The sequence below is a fragment of the Tachysurus vachellii genome, chromosome 5 (assembly GCF_030014155.1).
Source record: "Tachysurus vachellii isolate PV-2020 chromosome 5, HZAU_Pvac_v1, whole genome shotgun sequence".
In the NCBI taxonomy this organism is placed as follows: domain Eukaryota; kingdom Metazoa; phylum Chordata; class Actinopteri; order Siluriformes; family Bagridae; genus Tachysurus; species Tachysurus vachellii.
Window position 1 is genome coordinate 8,482,501 of NC_083464.1, and position 20,000 is coordinate 8,502,500.

Below are 20,000 nucleotides of genomic sequence, written 5' to 3' on the forward strand. Positions count from 1 at the left end.
ATTAAAAGAAACCTGTTTGTGTTTATTTAAAAGAAAAAAAAACACCCCGAACGAGTCAGGTATTTATATAATCATGTTATCTTCAAGTTGACTTCATGTCTGAGTAAAGGATGATGCAGCGGCACTTTAGTCCTTTAGTCAGTTTGGCTGTCTCGAATTCCTCACTTGCGCACTCTGCTTAAACTGACCAACTTTCAAAACCTGGACGTTTATTCTAATGCCATCGTCAACACCATCACGCTCGTACTTTGGTGCTCGCTAGTTAGCCGAGCTGAGAAACGATATCTTTTAGCACTGTTTTTAAAAAGCTAACAGTAAAACCTAACTATTATTCTTTTTGTCACTATAACATTTTTTAATATGTTAATTTTTTCCTCTTTAAACCCTGCTCAGGGGGGCACGGTGGCTTAGTGGTTAGCACGTTCGCCTCACACCTCCAGGGTTGGGGGTTCGATTCCCGCCTCCGCCTTGTGTGTGTGGAGTTTGCATGTTCTCCCCCGTGCCTCGGGGGTTTCCTCCGGGTACTCCGGTTTACACCGGGTACATGGTAGGTTGATTGGCATCTCTGGAATTGTCCGTAGTGTGTGAGTGCGTGAGTGAATGAGAGAGTGTGTGTGCCCTGCGATGGGTTGGCACTCCGTCCAGGGTGTATCCTGCCTTGATGCCCGATGACGCCTGAGATAGGCACAGGCTCCCCGTGACCCGAGGTAGTTCGGATAAGCGGTAGAAAATGAGTAAGTGAGTGAGAACCCTGCTCAGTCACTACCACCATCCCATGTGTAGTATATTTTGCTCACATGTCCACTGCCCTGTGCAGGAAGGGGTACAAAGCATTTTCTACCTGATGATGCCGTATTGATGGGCATTCTGGGATTTCATCTGTTTAACGCTCTGCAAGGCCGGGACGGATCACGGCTCTATTCGCTTACCGTGAAATTGTCCTTCTGCGGAAAAAAAAGCACAACACCTGTCTAATCAAGTCTACATCAGAGCGCTAATCATGCTCCAACTACACCCAGCACACTGAACACCAAACCCAAGCAGAAATACTAAGAGTAACAGCGTATCTATCTCTGTATCTATCTCTCTTTAGAATGTTCAATTTACGAACCTCACTTCTCAGAAAATCTTCCATCTGCACCCTCACGTGTGCTATAATCACGGTCTATTTCCATCGCTGGTGTATAGCGAGTTCATGCTTCTATTGTTTCCTCTGATGATGAGGGCCTTCTCGATACAACATTATCAGTGTGCTGCCACATCTGCTTTCCTACAGTACGTGCGAGAGCAAGCGAGTGTCACACAAGATTTCGCAGCATTTAATCTGCCACAATAACATTCCGTCGCTGGAGAAATTGCTTTCGGAGGACTGGGAAGTAAACAGACAAGAGGTGTTATTCGGGAAGACAAGACGGAGAAAGAATGGGTGGTAGAGGGAGAAGGAAAAGGATAGTGGGAGACAGAAATAAAGAGAGAATGAATGGAAAAGGGGAGGGGTACAAGCAATTGTAAACTGACCTTTCAGTCAGTGAGCACAAGACAGATATTGAGTGATTCTCATTGTGCCGGGCGAATGAACCTGTTGGCTCGTTAAATGCTGTGGCATATGGATGTTTTATCACCCTCCGCCTTTAATTGCTTTACTGTCAAGCCGTTGTAGTATCCAGGCTGCATTTAAACGTCAGAAGCCAGAATAAAAACCAGGGAGGAGTGCTACATGTAAAAGTGTGTCTGGCTCTCAAACCACACAGCTCTTTGTCCTCTGTACCGGTTTCAGCTTTCATGTGATTTGACCTTTTATCCGATGCATAAACAAGAAGCCGAGGCAGAGCTGTCTGTTCTGCAGTCCTTCCCTCATACAGTATTCTTCCTCCTGGGCTGCTGTCCGGAGCAGTAGGAAGGGTGCGGATGACTGCATTTGTTCTAATTGCCAGCTCTTTATTGATGCAAATTGCTGCCAGCCTCTGTGAGCTCTTGTTTAGTCGAGCTGCTGGATGACATTGATGCATGCCCCTGAGGTATTTATAATCCTAAAGACACCTGATATTTCATGATCAAGGAGACTGAGCTTGTGTTCCGATGTTGAGGTATTCACAGTATCGGTCAGCCAGATGGGAGGATCCATCTGGTTTGTGTATGAGGGATGAATAAGGGATGTGGATGTAGAAAGGCCGGGGCAGCTTGTGCTCCTACTGCCTCTTGGCACGGTCTCCTTTCTCTGATCACTGGAGCTAATTTCTTGGGGGATTTTATAATGAATCTGCTTTCATTTCAGTTTGATTCTGTTTTATTTTTATAACACTTTGAAAAAATCGATGCAACAGGTAGATAGATGTAGATCATTAATGAATAAACCAGAGGTGGCTGTGGCAAAGAAGCCTCTGGAACTTACCTTCCCCTGGGTGACACCATAGACGGGGATTATGCGAGTGTGGATGATTTTCATTCGGAACATCTCTATAATTCTGCAAAATCTACAGCATCAGGATGAGCTTATCCACTCCATCGAGGCTATATCCTGTTTTGGGGAACTTGAAGACAGTGTGAATTTGGAAAAGAAAGTTTTTAAAGCAAAAGGCGTGTGTCTTTGAACCGCACTGTGCGGATGGGGTTGAAAAACGAATTCCCTCCAGCAGATCAGATAGCAGCAAGTTCTTTGAACTGCATTTTTTTTTTTTTTCCTCTTCAGACCTCCACCCCACACCAGCCGAGAAGATGAGCCCCTTGATCCGCTGCATTTTCCAATTTTAATTAGTTGATGATCTTGTCAGTGCCTTGCATGTGATTCTTCTTATGCAAGCTCTTGTATACTTGACGGTTGTAGAAATCCGCTCTGAATTTCAAATAAATAGATACGAGTGGCTGAAGGTCCTTTGAGAGACGGTGTGGACGTTAAACCAGCTGCGACTGGTTTATAGTGCCCATGATTGTGCTCGTCTCTGAGCTCAGGTGGTCAGAACACTCCCTTTCTCAGTGGCTTATGGACAGTTTGACCTTTCCAGGGTCACAAAGAAGCATAAACAACCGCCTCTGTGCTGTTTGCTTTGGAGGCGGGGGGTGGAGAAGGGACGGCTTTTGCGAGTCTGTAGGATTAAGATAATGCATCTTTCTGACTTTTTCATGTCTCTCTACTAATGGAAGGACAGGCAGATTCATAAAGCACAGGATGGACAGACATGACAGTCGAGTGACTGAAGAGTGTCATACGAGTCTACCCTTTCTTGAAGAACGTTCTGCTCTAATCCAGTCAAATGACTCTTTGATGTTTCCAGCTCCAGTCTCACATCAATCCCACAAGCTTCTAACACCATCAAGGCTCCTGCTGCAAAACCAGGCTGATGAAGTGAACAATAGCTGAGCCTGTTAGTCTCTGAATCCTTCCACTGTCTTCCTCATTTCCTCTTCACAGGCCTTGTTTGTTGTTCATTTACTCTCAGCCGCTCAAACCTTGTTAACGTTTTTTTTTTGCCGCCGCGAGCGTGGACACCAGGCACGATGCCACGACAGAAATGTGTAATCACACGTTTTTACAAGAGCTAATGGCCAAATTAATTTCCCCCCTCACAGATGCGTGGTAATGACCGAGTGATTTGTTGCTTTTTTTTTTTTTAACCACAGGAATTCTTTGCTTTTTAGAAAAGACGCAGCTGACGCACAAATGGGCACAAATGAGGGGATCCAACAAGACGCAAAGAAGGCTCTCAACCCAATCTGTCAAATTGTCCATTAGCAAATTGAGATTTTTTCCCCTCTTTGTCGGATGTCTTGGTCCACACATTGACATTTTCGTTTTTTTTTTTTTTTTTTTTCAGATAATCAGATGCTTGATCTTTATAGGAAAGGACTGTTTGGTATTAGTAGTTAAATGTCAGGATTTAAAGGGATGCACTTATTTCCAGGGATTTCAGAACAGCATAACAGATATTGCATCATCGGGCAGGCGTGGCCTATTTGATCATCTAACCCTAACCGTAGTTTTTGGTTGTTTATTTGTTTTCGAAAATAGTAAGATACTGTAAGATAATAAAGCATAATACATATAAAATATAAAATCTACCTGTATAACTATTTTGTCCTTAATTATCCATCGTAGGTACGCTCTTTTATTTATTTATTTTTTGAAAGAGGGCGTTTTTCCAAGACCTCCAGAAACACGCCCACTTTACGTCGTGGTAACGAAACCCCTGGAACTTAGTGAATGCCATGATTTAAAAGACACAGCATTTCCTGTGAGTGTGTGTGTGTGTGTGTGTGGTTGTGAAATTCGGATTAGTAACCAAAGCTTCTTTATTATTGAATTTTTTATTTTTTTTTAGCTCTCTGTTGGTTCAGTTTAGGCTTTGAGTCGTTCGCACATCGGCTTCAGAACAGATTTTACACAATCCCAGTTCCTTAATTTCCAAACATTTCTCCTATATTTTATTCAAATCTTTTCCTTTCCTGTTGTTTCATCACTTCACTCTAACGGTAAAAACATGTACTAGGGACCATCCTGAGATGTCACATCAGTATCAATTAATTTCATTTCCTCCTGAAAATACATGTGAAAGAAGCACTCGTTAGCTCTGAAGGTGAGACTCTGCAAGGTCTTGAGAATGTTTTTCATATCAATTTAATCTCAAATGTGCAGTCTTACAAACAAATGGCAGAAATGAAGAATGAAGAGTGTTTAGTGACAACAGGTTTGTTTTGTTAAGGATTTGTGAAAAGAATAAATCAAAGAATGGAAAAAAGAAGGTGATTTTGTTACCGTGCCAAGCTTCAGTGCTTAAAAGAAATCTCTATTAAGACGAAGAAGTCATTCAGACATTCATTCATCTAAAATGGCCTGGGCCAGAGGTTAGAAACAAAAGCCCACACCATTGAAACTAATGACCCATTTCATTTATAGAGCTTCATGTCTCCTGCCTCACAAATGAACATAACGGCCTTTGAGCCCTTCCAAGAACACATATTCGTGCAGGAATGGGGAATTAAATGTGCTAAGGATAATCGAATTGATTTTAATGGTCTCCTAGAACAACAGAACTGGGATGTTCTTCCGCGATGTCTCAGCCGCTCTCATTCAGGTCCATTGGTCCTTTATGGGAAGTGATTTAGTTGCATTTTAATGAAGCCTGATTGGCAAGCATGTGTGAGACGCCATTATCATCAGTGAGCCGCTTCTTTTTGCAGTCTACAATTATGGGTACATTTAGGCACAAAGACTTGGACGTTTAAATAATGCATCAGCAGTGATGTCAGCTCTGCGACCAGGCCACGTCCTCGTCGGCCCTTCGGAAAGTCACGCCGCTCCTCGAGTGAAGTACAGTATCGTCGCAAAACTTAGCTTTTTCTCTCTCTGTGTAGCTCTCTCACGATGTACTTTACTTTTATATCTATATTAAAATGGGTGAAAAAATTAAACAACATAAAATGTCTTCGTAAAATGTTGGAGCACCACGAGTCTAGTGGTACTTACATTCTGTAAGTTTCTGGAACCGTTCTGGAGAGAAGAAGCACTGTTCATAGAAATGACATTCCATCATTTGGGGACCTAAATCATCAGTGGACATTGTTGTAAAGCAGTTTTACAAAAGTATAAAATTTAAAAAAAAAACAATGCTAGAGTTTAAAAATTTAAGTTGTATGAATCCTTAATGACAAAGCGGACGTGACGGTGGTGAAGAAAAACTATATGTGGAAGAAACCTTGAGAGGAACCAGACTCAAAGGGACCCCATCCTCATCAGGGTTACAGCGGACTGAAATAATTCCCTTACTTTAACTGTACACTATACAGTCATGTGCAATTGTGTAAACCAGAAGTTTTTGAGCAGCTTATAAGAATGAGCATCAGCATACGTTCTGAATCATTATCGTCTGTCCTAGGTGAGATCTGGTGCCTGTGAAGGCCATGGCATAGGATTTGTATCCTTGCTATCCTCATCAAATTATTCAGTAAGGCCTCATGCCCATTAAATGCGGGCATCCTTGAAGAAGGGTAAAAGTGTTTCATTGTAGGATACGGGTTATCAATCAGAGCAACTTTGTATTGATTTGCAATGACACTTCAATCCAAGATGCTAAGTTGAGCCAAACCACGACAGCAAAATGCTTCATGTTTGTTCTACACGACCTCCTTTCATTTCCTTTTCTTTCTTTCTCTTTCACTCTGTATACATCAGTATTTATCTCACTGACTGTCAGAACATAACGAGAGGATTGTCCGTCATGTCCTGTGTGCGCATGGGTGCTGATTCACAAAACAAACAAAACATTGTTTGTTAACAGAAGTAACTGCATTGATTTCTATTGACAGGCGCTCTCGCAGCCCTGAATGAAAGTGATGCAAATGAGTCGCTAAAGCACTCCAGGCCGAGAGCTGGCCTTGTGCCTGCTAAAGGCAGTCTTAAGGGCAACACGTATCACTGGTCATGGTTCAATGGGGACTCACTTCAGTGAGACATTTTGCCCAGTTCTCCGCCCAAGGAGGAACTAAAGAACTCGGGGCATACATCCAAGAAATGGATTTTGTCTATACATACAGCTTAGCTTAATGGCTGGAAATATAGGGAATGCTGTCAGGAATTGAGGTGATGTTCATTTTCAACATTTTATGAACTCTGATAAAGGGACAACTTTGTTATATACACTATTATATATGGTATACAAGATTGGACATAACATATCTTATCATTATTTATAAACCACCACGAATTGTACACAAATTTAGTGATATTTACATTCATATTTCCTAATGCTCACATTCCATATCCACCAAAAAAAGAGTACGGCCCACTAAGAAGATTTTTTTTTTTAATGTAACATGATTGTGTATAAGCAAAATTCTACAATAGTGAGATGGTTGGTGAGTGTGTTGAGTTCTGCTTAAATACACCAGAGTATGTAAAAGACACAAAGCAAGCAGTAGAAGCTACAAGCTACTTTACATACTATACTTATAGCATTTGGAAGATGCCTGAATGCAGAGGCACTTTTATCTTATTTTATGCAACTGACCAATTAAGGGTTAAGGGGTCCAGCAGTGGCAGTATGGCAGACCTGGGATTCGAACCCACAACCTTCTGAACGGTAGTCCAACACTGGGGGCCTAACACATCCCCCATAAACAAATTGATTGCACTTCCTGTCTCGTACTCCTCTCAGGTTAAAATCTGAGCGGCTGATGACATTGGGACTTGCACAAACGAGGATGGTATGACCGTCTTTAATTCTTTCTTCCTCTCTTCTCTTATAGCAACAGATTGGCGCCTAGCAACCATGACCGGATACAGCGGCTGAGGCAGGAGTTTCAGCAGGCCAAGCAGGATGAGGAGCCTGATGACCGCCGCCGTACTTACAGCCTGCAGCAGCAGCCATGGGTAAGCGAGACTATATCTGATTACTGATTCATTCCTTTGGGTGCATATAGATGACAGAGATGATAATTGGCATGACTTTTCTTACCTCAAGTGCTTAGGACACATATGGCACACAAGACACAGGCTTTTTAATGATTCGGGTTCAAATCAGTCATATTGTAGCCGCAGAATTATTGACTACTATAAACAGTTCTGTTGAGTTCTCAATCCTGATTGGTCAGATGATGCTGATTAATTTTCTATAAGACTAGTGCTGACAATAGTGCTGGCTTTAAGGGAAATTACAGGTTTATAGCAATGCACTCGTTATCATTTCTGTACATATAAAGTGTTGTATGGATGACGCTCCGCATAAATAGATTACAAAACGTGTCATTATTGATTGTGATGATGTTTTCAGTGTGGATAAGTTGAGGACATGAGAAAAGTCTTCAATACGGACAGAATTGAGGTCTCTCGGTAACATGACAAGCTGAGTTTATCCCATTACCTTCAAGAAAGAGAAAACTGAAACCAGTGCCTATAAAACCTAGAGTAGGTTAGATAGGAATGAACCATTATATGTATCTATGAATGGATAAAAAGCATGCAATTCTTTATATAACAAGCTTCTGTAATATAAGAGGAATATAAGCACATAGCTTTTAGGTGGTCATAGAAACCTGCCAGACTGCCATGATTATTTTCCTCTAACAACATTCCCTGCGGGGGGTACGGTGGCTTAGTGGTTAGCACGTTCGCCTCACACCTCCAGGGTTGGGGGTTCGATTCCCGCCTCCGCCTTGTGTGTGTGGAGTTTGCATGTTCTCCTCCGGGTTTCCTCCGGGTACTCTGGTTTCCTCCCCCGGTCCAAAGACATGCATGGTAGGTTGATTGGCATCTCTGGAAAAATTGTCCATAGTGTGTGATTGCATGAGTGAATGAGAGTGTGTGTGTGCCCTGCGATGGGTTGGCACTCCGTCCAGGGTGTATCCTGCCTTGATGCCCGATGACGCCTGAGATAGGCACAGGCTCCCCGTGACCCGAGGTAGTTCGGATAAGCGGTAGAAAATGAGTGAGTGAGAACATTCCCTGCTGTGATTGTTATGCATTCTAGGTGTTAGTAGAACATACACACATTGTCTCCTCTTCTGCATTTAGTTTTGGACTGATTAGGTGTTTTGGGAATAACTGGGTCGTACACCTGTGATTTCAGACGTGACATGACTTGTTAATTGCTTGCTGACATTGCACATTCAGCTAATAAGCACCCCACTGCACCCATCACATTGCACCTCAGGAGGATCTCACGCATTTTATTTTCTGTTCTGTATAGCAAATTTGTCATTTAATAACAATGACTCAAGGGAATCGCACACAGGGAGCAGCAGCGCCACGGCCTTATCTACAGAAATCGTTTCGGTTTATTTACAAATCTCCAGAAACCTCACTTCATCATCAGTCCCACACTCATGGGTGTATGTTTTAACACTAAGACCCAGTTTCTCAAGCCTCATTTGTATTTAAGGGTTAAAGGTTAGACATTATTTTAATGTTATCTCCAAGCTAAAACAATATGCACTACTCAGGAGGCTGGGAACATGAGCCGGGGATCAGAGGTCACATAGTTGTGTATCTTTGCGCTGTAATGGCTTGAATCGGACATGGAAATGTGTCCTGTAGCTTCCTGTTCGAGGCGCGCAGGGATCTTAAGAGATGACAGCCTAATTACCTTGAGGGATAGAACTATTTCCTAAATTAGGGGTCACCTCACTGACCCTCCTCTCTTGGACACGTGTTCCTTCATAGGAATTCCTACAGGGACAGATTATTTCAAAGGTGTCTCTTCATACAGAGAATTTCTCAGTCAGGCTTCCGCTGATAAACCACGGCAAAAAAAAAAAAAAAAACAGAATTAATCATTTCTTTTTCACATTTGCAAAAAAACCCACAATTATCCAGCCTGTGTGTAGAGCAGATCGTGCTGAATTTCCCTCATCATATCAGTGACATAATTAAAGCAGTGACGGTGTTTGAGTGGAATTTCTTTGACATTTTTAATATCATTTCTATCGTGGTTATATGTCTGCATATTTATTCCTTGATTCTTGACTAAGTGATAGTTAACTTAACTGGTAGTAGGAACTTCACTGCAGAATCAAGCTGGACTACGTATTACCTAGAAACCGTCCTCATAGAAGTGAGTCTTACACGAATGGGACACAAACAGGAAGTCGGTGAAGTGACCGGAGTTATGCGTAGCTTCCCGGTGATGGGATGTGGTAGCTTGGTGTATAATGTGTTGGACTTCCAATCAGAAGGTTGTGAGTTCGAATCCCAGGTCCACCAAGCTGCTATTGCTGGACCACTGAGCAAAAGCACTTAACCCTCGATTGCTCAGTTGTATAAAAATGAGATAAAATGTAAGTTGCTCTGGATAAAGGAATCTGCCAAATGATGTAAATGTAAATGCTTGCGCCCTTTGGCGGTTGGGGCTAATGTGCAGGCTGGGTGTTAAAATTACTTTAGCACCCACTTTTTAGCCTTCGGGTTCCAGCCACCCGACACATGAATATATCATTTGTCCTTGCTAGTACAGTATGGCACAGAAATCTTCTGCAGTAATGTAATGTATGTCTGCCTGAGGTTTTTTTGTGTCAACATTAAGCCAACATCCCAATTCTTTCATAGAGTTTGCTTTAGATTTTTTCTTTGTTTACCTACAGCAACATTTTTAGTGGCTGCAGATAGTTTTTCCCCCATAAACCATGAAATGTCAAGGTAGAGGTAGAGATGTTCACTACATACAGTAGGGTATAATACAAATGTTGGGAACTTCAATACCCAGAAAAATGCTATTTGGAATTTATTCACAAAACCTTTAAATAACTTGTCTGTCATTGAGAGATTTAGAGACCTGGTCAAGCAGAACCATTCACCTAAAATCCCTTATAACAAATTAATGTGTAAATACGTAGACCTGGATTTATGTCGTACTGGACAAGTGTTAATATGAAGTAGATGAAAAGCATGTCTGCACTACTTAGATTTACACACATTAAACAATCTGGCCCTGAAGACATCCAATAGCTTGTTCATGTTTCAGTACTTGTAAGTCTGGAGGTATCCATGAAGCAGTAATAAAATCTAGGTAATAAAATCTATGTTCTCCCCGAGTTCAGCTTTATTAGTGGCTTGGGGCTTTGACGGCTCATTCCGCGCAACGTGGGTTTCAGGTGATGAGAAGCGAAGCGAGGCTTTTGATTTCGTCACTCGGAGTGATCGCAGCGGTCTCCGGCACTCAGCTTTTGGATGTAAAGCAACTTTTCTGATTGTAATGTACACCACTTCTGCGCCGTCAGTTATGTAACCGGCTGGTGAATTACACAAGCACTAAAGTGCTGGGATATGAGCATCGCTCTGGTATGCAGTTATATTAAAAATGAAAAAAAAAAAAAAATAGAAAAATAAAAGGTTGTTTCTAGGCAGTGAAATGTGAACAGCTGTGTGAAATATTGATGCCTGTTGTAAACAGTTATTACAACTTTAAACAGTCATGTCAAATAATATCTGAGGGGTTTGTTTATCTGTGTGTGTGTGTGTGTGTGGGGGGGGTGTCCCAGTGTTGTAGAGCTTCACATTCAGATTCTGTCCAAACTAAATATTACACACACACACACACACACACACACACACAGACAGTATTAATGATTTAAAGCCTTTAAACAGCAGTCTGTATTAACGGTCTACTAAAAATGTTGAAATACAGAGAGAAAGAAGAGGTTGTGTGTGAGATGTGCTTAGTTTAACACTTCACTGTCAAGGCATACTGTCAAAAACCTGACAGGGTGGTGTCATAAAACTGTCATAACAAGGTAACAAGCCGCTTTGGGGCGATTCATAACACTATTTGAACACAAATAACCTAAACAAGGTACAGATTTTATAATAGTCCAAAGTCAACATGTTTCCGTTTGTAAATTACTGTAAATATCCATTACCGTAAAACATTGCCACACTGATTTAATTTTAATTTAATGTAATCCTAATCTGTGTATTCAAAGATTTGACTTGTTATTTAATATTCTAGGCCATAGCACTTTTTATTTCTGAGCTTTTATAATTGATCCACTGCCTTAATTCCAAACTGATATTATTTAGTTTTGAGTTCTTGAAGTTTAACAGCTAAAATAACAGATAAAATAAGTACCTTAATCATACTGGCTGTGATTAAACAAAATACTAACAATTAAAAAAAAAAAACTTTTGAGATCCTGCTTTGAGATCCACTACAGTGTACTCATTTCTCAGCACTGACGAAGTGTTCAGCGAATCAGTAGTGAAAGTCATAGCATTAGCCGTTGAGGACTTAACACTTGGCGTGTGGACAGTGCGAGGCCCGGGATGTGAACGGAGGTTGTGAAATCATCTACATCGTTTAAAAAATGCTCTGTAAATGTGCTTGGCATATGAAAATCCTCCCTGCTGATGATTTATTGCCTTTGAAATGCAGCCATGACGTGATGCAGCCTCCAGAACTTAAGAGCCAAGTCAATGTTAATCACTCTGGTGAAAGTATGACCTCTACATCTCCTGACATGCATCGTCCTAGAAAATAACTCAGTAAACATGTAGACTGTCAAACGTCCCATTTATTCATGTACAGTCCTGGATTTAATTAACTATTACTCATTTCCACAACCTTAAAATCTTTTTCTTTGTTTAAGGTTTGTTTGATTGTACTTAGGTTGTTTTTTTTTTTTTTAACAATATTTCACAATCCCAGCTTAATACATGAAGATAGCTAACGAGACTAGAGAGAACAAAACTTATTTTCAAATTAAATAAAAAAAAAAAGTAAAAAAAAAAAAAATTATTCAAAAAGAATTTGTTTTGATATTATTATTATTTTATTTTATTTATTTTTTTTTTATTTATATATTTTTTTAAATAAATATGTCAGCACCATTACATTGATGATACTATGATCTGAAATCAGGGGACAGTTTTTGTCTTCACCTCAGGTACCATGCTGATGATTATGTCACATGAACCATGTCCCCAATAACACACACGATGTTTTATTTTTTGAAACAGTAAATAATAACTTGGGTATAAACAGAGTCATGACTTGCAGGCATAAAATAATTCATTTGTTTATACAGAAAATATCCGACATGTTTATTTCCATTCTGACGGCGTAATGAAACGGCGGCGTGCTGCTGAATGCTTGATTCTGATTGGATAACGATGCACTTATTCTAATACATAAACATTCAAACTGAATTTATAGTGTGTCTAACTGTTGACACGGTGAAGGTTTGTGCGTTAAATTTTATTTGTTGTAGAAGTTTCCATGTCAGTGCTGTGTAACGGTTAGAGGTAAAGTTCTAGGTTTTTTTCAGGACAGATTTCTTTGTATTTCTAGTTTCTCTCTAATGGGATGAGCTGCTTTTTCTTTCTAAACTTAAATAAAATAACGACAGTCTGGTAAGGGATCAAGTGTTGATATTTTTGTGCCAATAACAATCAGTGAATCTGCAGCGACAGTAAAATAAATCTTTGCAACGGGCCACATCACGCTCTCTCAATGCTGATTATATTCCTATAACAACACATCCTGCTGGGTTTTATTCCTTGGTTGTGATTTCTCTCTCTCTCTCTCTCTCTCTCTCTCTCTCTCTCTCTCTCTCGCTCTCACTTCTCAGACTTGAATGCAGTTATTTTGTAGGTTTGATCTTTATTTCTTTTGCTCCAAACCCTCCAGGCTTGTTTTTCACCTCCTTTATCTGGACAAAACAATAAGCACGAATCTTAGGGAGAGGATAATCTCCGTTCTACCAGATGCTTAGTTCAAACCTGTTCCAGAGCTAAGACAATTACATCTGCTTTGTTCTTTCCTTCCACGCACATTCACGTTCTGTACGTCCAGGTTTTTTTGTGTGTGTGTGTGTCGTCCAGATGTTTAACATAAAGCACGACTCTTTCTAACATCCTCCTTTCCTGTATTAGCCAGCGGGGATTGGTCTTTTACCTAGAGATGGATGGACACACACTTTCATTGTGTTTATATTAGTATTTCACTTGTGTTCACATGCTAAAGTTCAGAAAATCACCCAGAGTTCAGAGTTCTAAGGAAAGATACAAAGGTTCTGGTTCTGGGGTGGTAAAAACTCAGACTTCTCTGAACAGTCTGAACGTCCCACCTTTGTTCATATCTGTATCAAGTTTCTCATTAGAGCTGCTTGGGATCTTTTCTGATTTTAAAACAAACCACTATTTTCCGTATTCCCCTTTGAATTCTTATTATTATCTTTATACATCTTTAGTACAGCTTCTTTACTGTTTCGTTGTTTGTGTCTGTATTCTATACATGAAATAAAAAGCTAATCGTATTATTAAGTCACGATTCGGTTTTGAGGAAACGGTCTTAATTTTTGTCTTAATTGGATTAACATGGATTAACATTTTAAAGGTGGACTTCTTTCATTACATACAAAGATTCATAGTTTAGTTGTCATCTCTTTTTACCAGTATGTTGCGATCCATTACAACGGAATTTTCAATCGGTATAAACAAGTGAATTTTACGAAATGAAATTTCAACACCGAAAATCTCATGAAATGAGTCAGGACACTTGAATTTCAGTGTGAGTCAAGTCTTTTTACCTCTGGTGAGATAACCTTATACAGAATTTAAGTGGACTTTCACATTTTAGATGTTTATGTACTTGGGGAATCTCAGAGAGAAGAGATTTTTCTTTTTTTTTTCTATAAGTTCATTGCACCTAGTAGGCTAGATAAAACAGAAACTCTTATGAAAAACTACACAATTTTAAAACCGCGAGTGTCGTCTTTTATTTGAGATATTAAGCACCACTTTGGAGAGTGAGCTGACAAAGAAATTCAAAACTGAACATTACATTTTCTAGCTTTTGGTAAAAAGTCTTAAAATCTTCAACCGATATGTATGAAGCAGTAAAGGTTTTGCTTTTATGCCTGGTGTGTTTCCTGCAGGCCACTGATTTAAAAGCAATCGTTTGTTTATTGTATTTTACAATGTCTTCCTCCTGTGCTCTTTATGCTTGATACTCAGACTAATAGACAGAATAATAAAACCGGAATTGGTCGTTAAAGCCTGGCCATTTCAAGCCAACCCAAGCTAGCCATTCTCCATTCCATGCAGCATCCACAGATTAGCTTAAACCCCATTCTGCTCATTCATTACACGCAAGCAGAAGCCGAGAGTGAGTTCTGTGTGCATCTCGAACCATTTATCCATCACTGTGTAATGAACAGCAGAATATTTAACCCCTGCTCTGCAACACTTAGCTACTTACAGAACGTTAATCATGACGTCTCAGCAGCCGCTTCGGCCTCCAAGGACAACATGCTTTTAATTCCAGAAGAGCCATACTGTATGTTTTTCCATGCATTCAAGGGCTTGTGTGAAGTGTGAGGGCTTTTATTATTCGGCGACAGCTGAGAGAGGACGTGTGAACGTGCTGCGTGTAGCAGACTAACAGCTGAATGCTGTCCTAAACCTATACCGAGCTGAGGCCCTGCATACAGACAGAGCTGCATGGACATTACAGCAAATGGAGTCAAGCTACACTTAATAAATTGGTGAAATGGGGCCTGCGGGAAGGCTTACAGGTGGAGTTATCACCACACAGGGTCTTCCACCGCTTCTCTGTCAGGTTTTCTCTTTCACACTTCATTCCTTTCTCTCCCTCGTTCTCTCTCGCTGTCACATTCCCTTTCGGTCTCGTTTCCCCGGACCTTTTCTTACTCCTTCTCTGACTCATTTTTATTCTCTGTCTTTCACGGTTTCTCAATCCAGAACATCTTATGGACAGATCTAGATTCTGTTGCCATATGCACTGTTTTAGACTGCAGTCTAAACCGCTGTCATTTTTTTTTTTTTTTACATTTTTCTCTTTGCTCTTTTTATTCTGTTTCTCCACATCCAGTCATATTAGTGGACAAATGGACAAATCCATTCCGTATGTTTGTGTCTAATGGGGAAATTTCTAGACTAGGTTTTATAAAATGATCTCCGTTATAGAGCACTAGAGCACTGTTTTGGACAATATTTGTGAATATTCCTTTGGGAAACATAAGGTAGTTACAGTAGGAAGGATAAACTGACCTAGCACTCATCTGCACTGCTTACAGTTCAATTACCCAGGTCACATTTTGTCATTGTGATAAGATGTAACTCAGATTAAGATGCTGTCTCTTTGAAAACTAATATTTAATTCTTAATATTGGCTTTATATGACGTTCTGTTGTTTTGAGGAGTATTTACTATGCATAACAAATGAGTTTCAGTGCGACATTGTGGTTCCACTAAACTGTCCAAAAGCGGTGCTGGAAATTCACTGCTCCGTGCTTACATTTACATTTACGGCATTTAGCAGACACCCTTATCCAGATTGACTTACAACTGAGCAACTGAGGGTTAAGGGCCTTGCTCAGGGGCCCAGCTGTGGCAGCCTGGTGGACCTGGGGTTCGAACCCATGACCTTCCGATCAGTAGCCCAACACCTTAAACACTGAGCTACCACATCCCACGTACTTAAGCTGATATTAGAAGGAAAAGGTCAGGAAACTAAAACACTCCTGGTTTCCACATGCAAAAATCCCTTGCAGCTCTACAAGTAGTCTTATGCAGCCAGACATTCAGACTGACGGCAGAGGGTCTGGACTCCATAGCAGCTTTAATTGGACAAGGACCACCCAAGAGGGTGTCTGACTGGCATGTAAAGCAACCAATCACCTTCACATCATTTGAAAAATCCAGCATTTAGCTTAGCGCTCCTACACATAGCTGTAAACATGACCGCTTTCTTCTTCTATTGAGGGAAGGAGAGCGTCATTATTTCTTTGTTTCCAGGCAGACTGTTAAAATCCTGACTCGGACATCTCCCAGAAGTTCTGAAGAAAACAACCGATCAGATCAGACAAACTTCTGAATTGTTCAGACAAATGTTCGTGGGTGTGACGTCTGAGTCTGAGAGACTACTGTCCAAGTAGCACTCGAATCTGTACGTAGTCATGTCTGTGGTGTAACTACGGGTGTGTAATTCCGCTATTAATTCACGATTAGGTTCCCAGGTTGCGCATCAGGAAAGCGTTTGCTCCGTCATCCAGTAATCGATCTTACAGCCATCTGTGGTGTCCATTCATCTGGTGTCCAAGACCAATGATGTCCAAGCATTTAGTGGGAGGTGACGTACTCTTTCCTGTCAATCGCAGCAACACAAACCAATTGTTGACGTCTGTGAGCTCATGTTTGCGGAAGAGGGTGGATAGCGATGGTTGCATGTCTCAGAAGCTAGCCTTCCCCTCTGTATGTGACTGGCAGGTGGGTGGGAGTCGGCCAAGAATAAATTGGGGGAAATGAGGGAGGAAGAAGAAAACTTTCAGCTATAAATCCAGCCTTATAATAGCGATGCCATGCTAATCTACACCAGTAGCTGAAATCTGCCATGCATACTCTTCTTTAACATTTATCTCTGTGTATTTTTTATTTTGTCTTTCCTCAGACAGAAATGTTAGCAAGCAAATGCTTTCTGCATGTTTATGTATACAAAAGAGATCTTTAGAAGTCGTTGTGTAAACAGAGAAAAGACGGTATTATGATGTGTAAAGGGAGTTAGCATGTGTGCAGGTCGTGATCCTCATCCACCCAGCTTGCTGACCTCGCTTTGATAGAAAAGTCTTTGGGTCGCGCCACATGGTAATCATAACTATTATCCTCTGCTTGGCTACGGCTCAACTCTTTTACTCGGTCTCTTCTGTGCGTTCCTGTTTTGATTTGCTGCAAACAATTTTTTCACAATTATAGCTTTGACTCCGAGAGCTTAGGTTTGAACAGATGGGGACGGGTTGTATTGTGATGTTTTCTTTATCTTTAAAGATAGAAAAGAATTTAAAGAGAAACAAAGTGATGCGTGGAGTGAAGCTTAATGTTCTTTTCTTTTTTTTGGTATAAATAAGGAATGGCATGTGTCACTTTTAATGTGCCTTGGGGGGGAAAAAAGCTGTGTTTTTATAAAGCGTTGTATTTCACATGGAGAAGAAATAATCAGATTTTGTCTTGGCTAATACAGTTACGTACTTCGACTGATCACTCCCTGAAGGTATGGATCGGAAAACATCCGCGTGGCAGAGTCTCTCGTGACTGACGGAATACACACACACGCTATTATACTCAGGAATTAAGGATAACTCACACCCTCGCACTTTCTCCTAGTTTCTATCCCCAGGCTGTATGATTGGGAGTTATTTCCTGCATCAGATCTCATTTAAAAATCTCTTTTTATTTTGTGGCTATTTCTTCACTGGAATCTTGAGTTAGTCTAATAGCAGTTGCTTTATCTTCCAGACATGTTGTTTCTAGAGGAGGTTCTGTACTCCTCTGTTCATTACACACACACATAATTGCCTCATTTCCCTGGGTTTTAATGGAACCGACTCCACCGAGCACGCAGCTGTAAAAACAGAAGAATTAAAGACAAAGACTTTCTTTTTTTGAGAACATTAGAGACTCTTTCTTGGTCTGACATCTTCCAAACATTAGTGCAGTATTAGCGTCGGACCTGCGGGCCAGCCGACACTAGCCCAGGCACAAACAGATAATTACGCTGGCGTGCAATAACAGTGTTACTCATTAAAATAATCTTCTTGCATGACATGCTAATCCTAACCACTCAGAAACAGGCATTTACATGAGTAAGAGCCAAACGCATGGGGCTAAGGTCATGGGGTTAGGATTATACATGGGGATTGGGGGGTGTGCACTGGGGATTACTGTAGTTAAGGAACGTTTAATGGTCTGAGTGTGTTTCTGTTACCATGGAAATTCTTTGCTAATTTTATTTTAGCATTTCAGGACAGAAAGAATGTACTTTTTGACAGGATGTTAAAAAGATATTCAGATGGCCTTTTTTTTTTTTTTTTTGTGAAAGCATTATATTCCTAAGTACTTTTTATCGACTGAGACGATCAAACTCTAAAATCTGGCTTGGTAGAATAGCTTAATACACTGGCTGATGGTAGTGATTGTCTGTTAGCCTTCTCCACTAGTTAATATTCAAAAAAGAAATTATAATGATAGACTTTAATGGAGCTTTTGTTCTAACATGCACTTTCTGAGGAAAGTGTACAGTAGTTCCTCCGTTCGTTTTCAGTCAGAGCTTCAGAAGGACGTTCGTGTAGACCCTCGTCCACACCTTAGCAATTTAGTACAACCAGTCCACCTACTGGTATTTTTATTTTTAGTGGTTAGAGTAAAACAAAGAACCCGAAGGAGATTCACGCAGACACAGGGAGAACATGTGAAGCTCCTGAGGACAGTAACTTGGTCTATGCAGGAACCCAATGTGTAGCCCATGTGTGTGTAGTGATGGGTCTAAATTAACATGGTGATATGATGGTGTATGTTGCTTGTGTGATACTACTTCAATTTTAGTCTAAATCTGAGAAAAATTATGTGTGTGTGTTTTCTGCAGGCAACTGCTGGGGGTTACACTCAGACAGGACGGCATTCGGTTTCTGTAGATGTTCAGATGCAGAAACAGAAACAAGATGACCGAGATGCCTTTACGCAATCACAGAGACAGTACAACTCCTTACCAAGGTAAGAAACACACACAAACACACACACACTCCATCAATGCAAGATCTATTTAATACAATGTCACAGTCTCACTCCCCTAGAGCCCCCCCCGCCACACACACACACACACACACACACACACCTCTACCCATTACCTCTCTTCATCCAGACATCCTCCCTCAGCCACATTCTTGTCCTGTAACTTAACACTCTTCATCAGAACAGTCTGTGTGTGTGTGTGTGTGTGTGTGTGTGTGTGTGTGTGCGCACACTCTGGACTCTACAAACCTGATAAAAAAGCACCTAGACTCAGGGAACCTGCTGTCAGGGGAAGTTTATCTTGGCAGCTGCACTCCTCTGGGCCTTTTCTATGTTGTCAGGGAGGTTTCACCCTCTTCCTCCATCTGTTTCTTCTCCTCCTCCCCATTTTAGTTCTTTAGTTTTTCCTCCTCCCTATTTTTGCATAGTTGTCATGAATATCACTAAGACTGTGAATGATTCTCTTAGTTTGATATCATGCTTTCATATACAATGTATTGAAACTGCTAATGGTGAATGTGTACTTGAGAGCCAATGTAAATGTTGTGTATTTATTTTATTTTATTTTATTTTACACCCATATCTTTGAATTTTTTGTTTTGTAGCAGAAAGTGTGTATGACGTAGAGCCCTTGAAACAGAGCGTCAGGCGTAGAGCAGTTTCATTTGTTTTTCCAAGTATCGGATTATGCTTTTTTTAGGTAATTGCTACAGGAATTATTGGAGAATGTGTGTGTGCGCATGTCTCTATACTAGGCTGGATATAGTCCTGTCTTGTGTGCATGCTAATGTCTGTGTGTGGTCTTCTCTTTTTTCATACCTTTACTTGGTGCCTTGCAGGATATGCTGACGTTTTTCTTTTTTTATTGCAGTTTAGTCATTATTAGTGTCACCCATGAGCTAAAAGGTGCAGAATGTCAAATAATTCAAGAAAAATATTCAAATGCCTTCCACCAGGAATCTAAATCTTCCTGTTTAAGGACCGTCTGCACGTA

The 20,000-nt window shown here is 40.6% G+C and overlaps 1 protein-coding gene across 2 annotated transcripts in view; it reads left to right on the top strand.

Moving 5' to 3' along the window:
- pard3aa (par-3 family cell polarity regulator alpha, a) overlaps nucleotides 1-20,000 on the top strand; it is a 403,329-nt gene that overhangs the window by 375,381 nt on the left and 7,948 nt on the right. For both annotated transcript variants that reach the window (XM_060869625.1, XM_060869626.1), the window contains 2 exons: nucleotides 7,240-7,363; nucleotides 18,861-18,988. In XM_060869625.1, coding sequence (XP_060725608.1) covers nucleotides 7,240-7,363; nucleotides 18,861-18,988 — 252 coding nt within the window. The remainder of the gene's footprint in view (nucleotides 1-7,239; nucleotides 7,364-18,860; nucleotides 18,989-20,000) is intronic.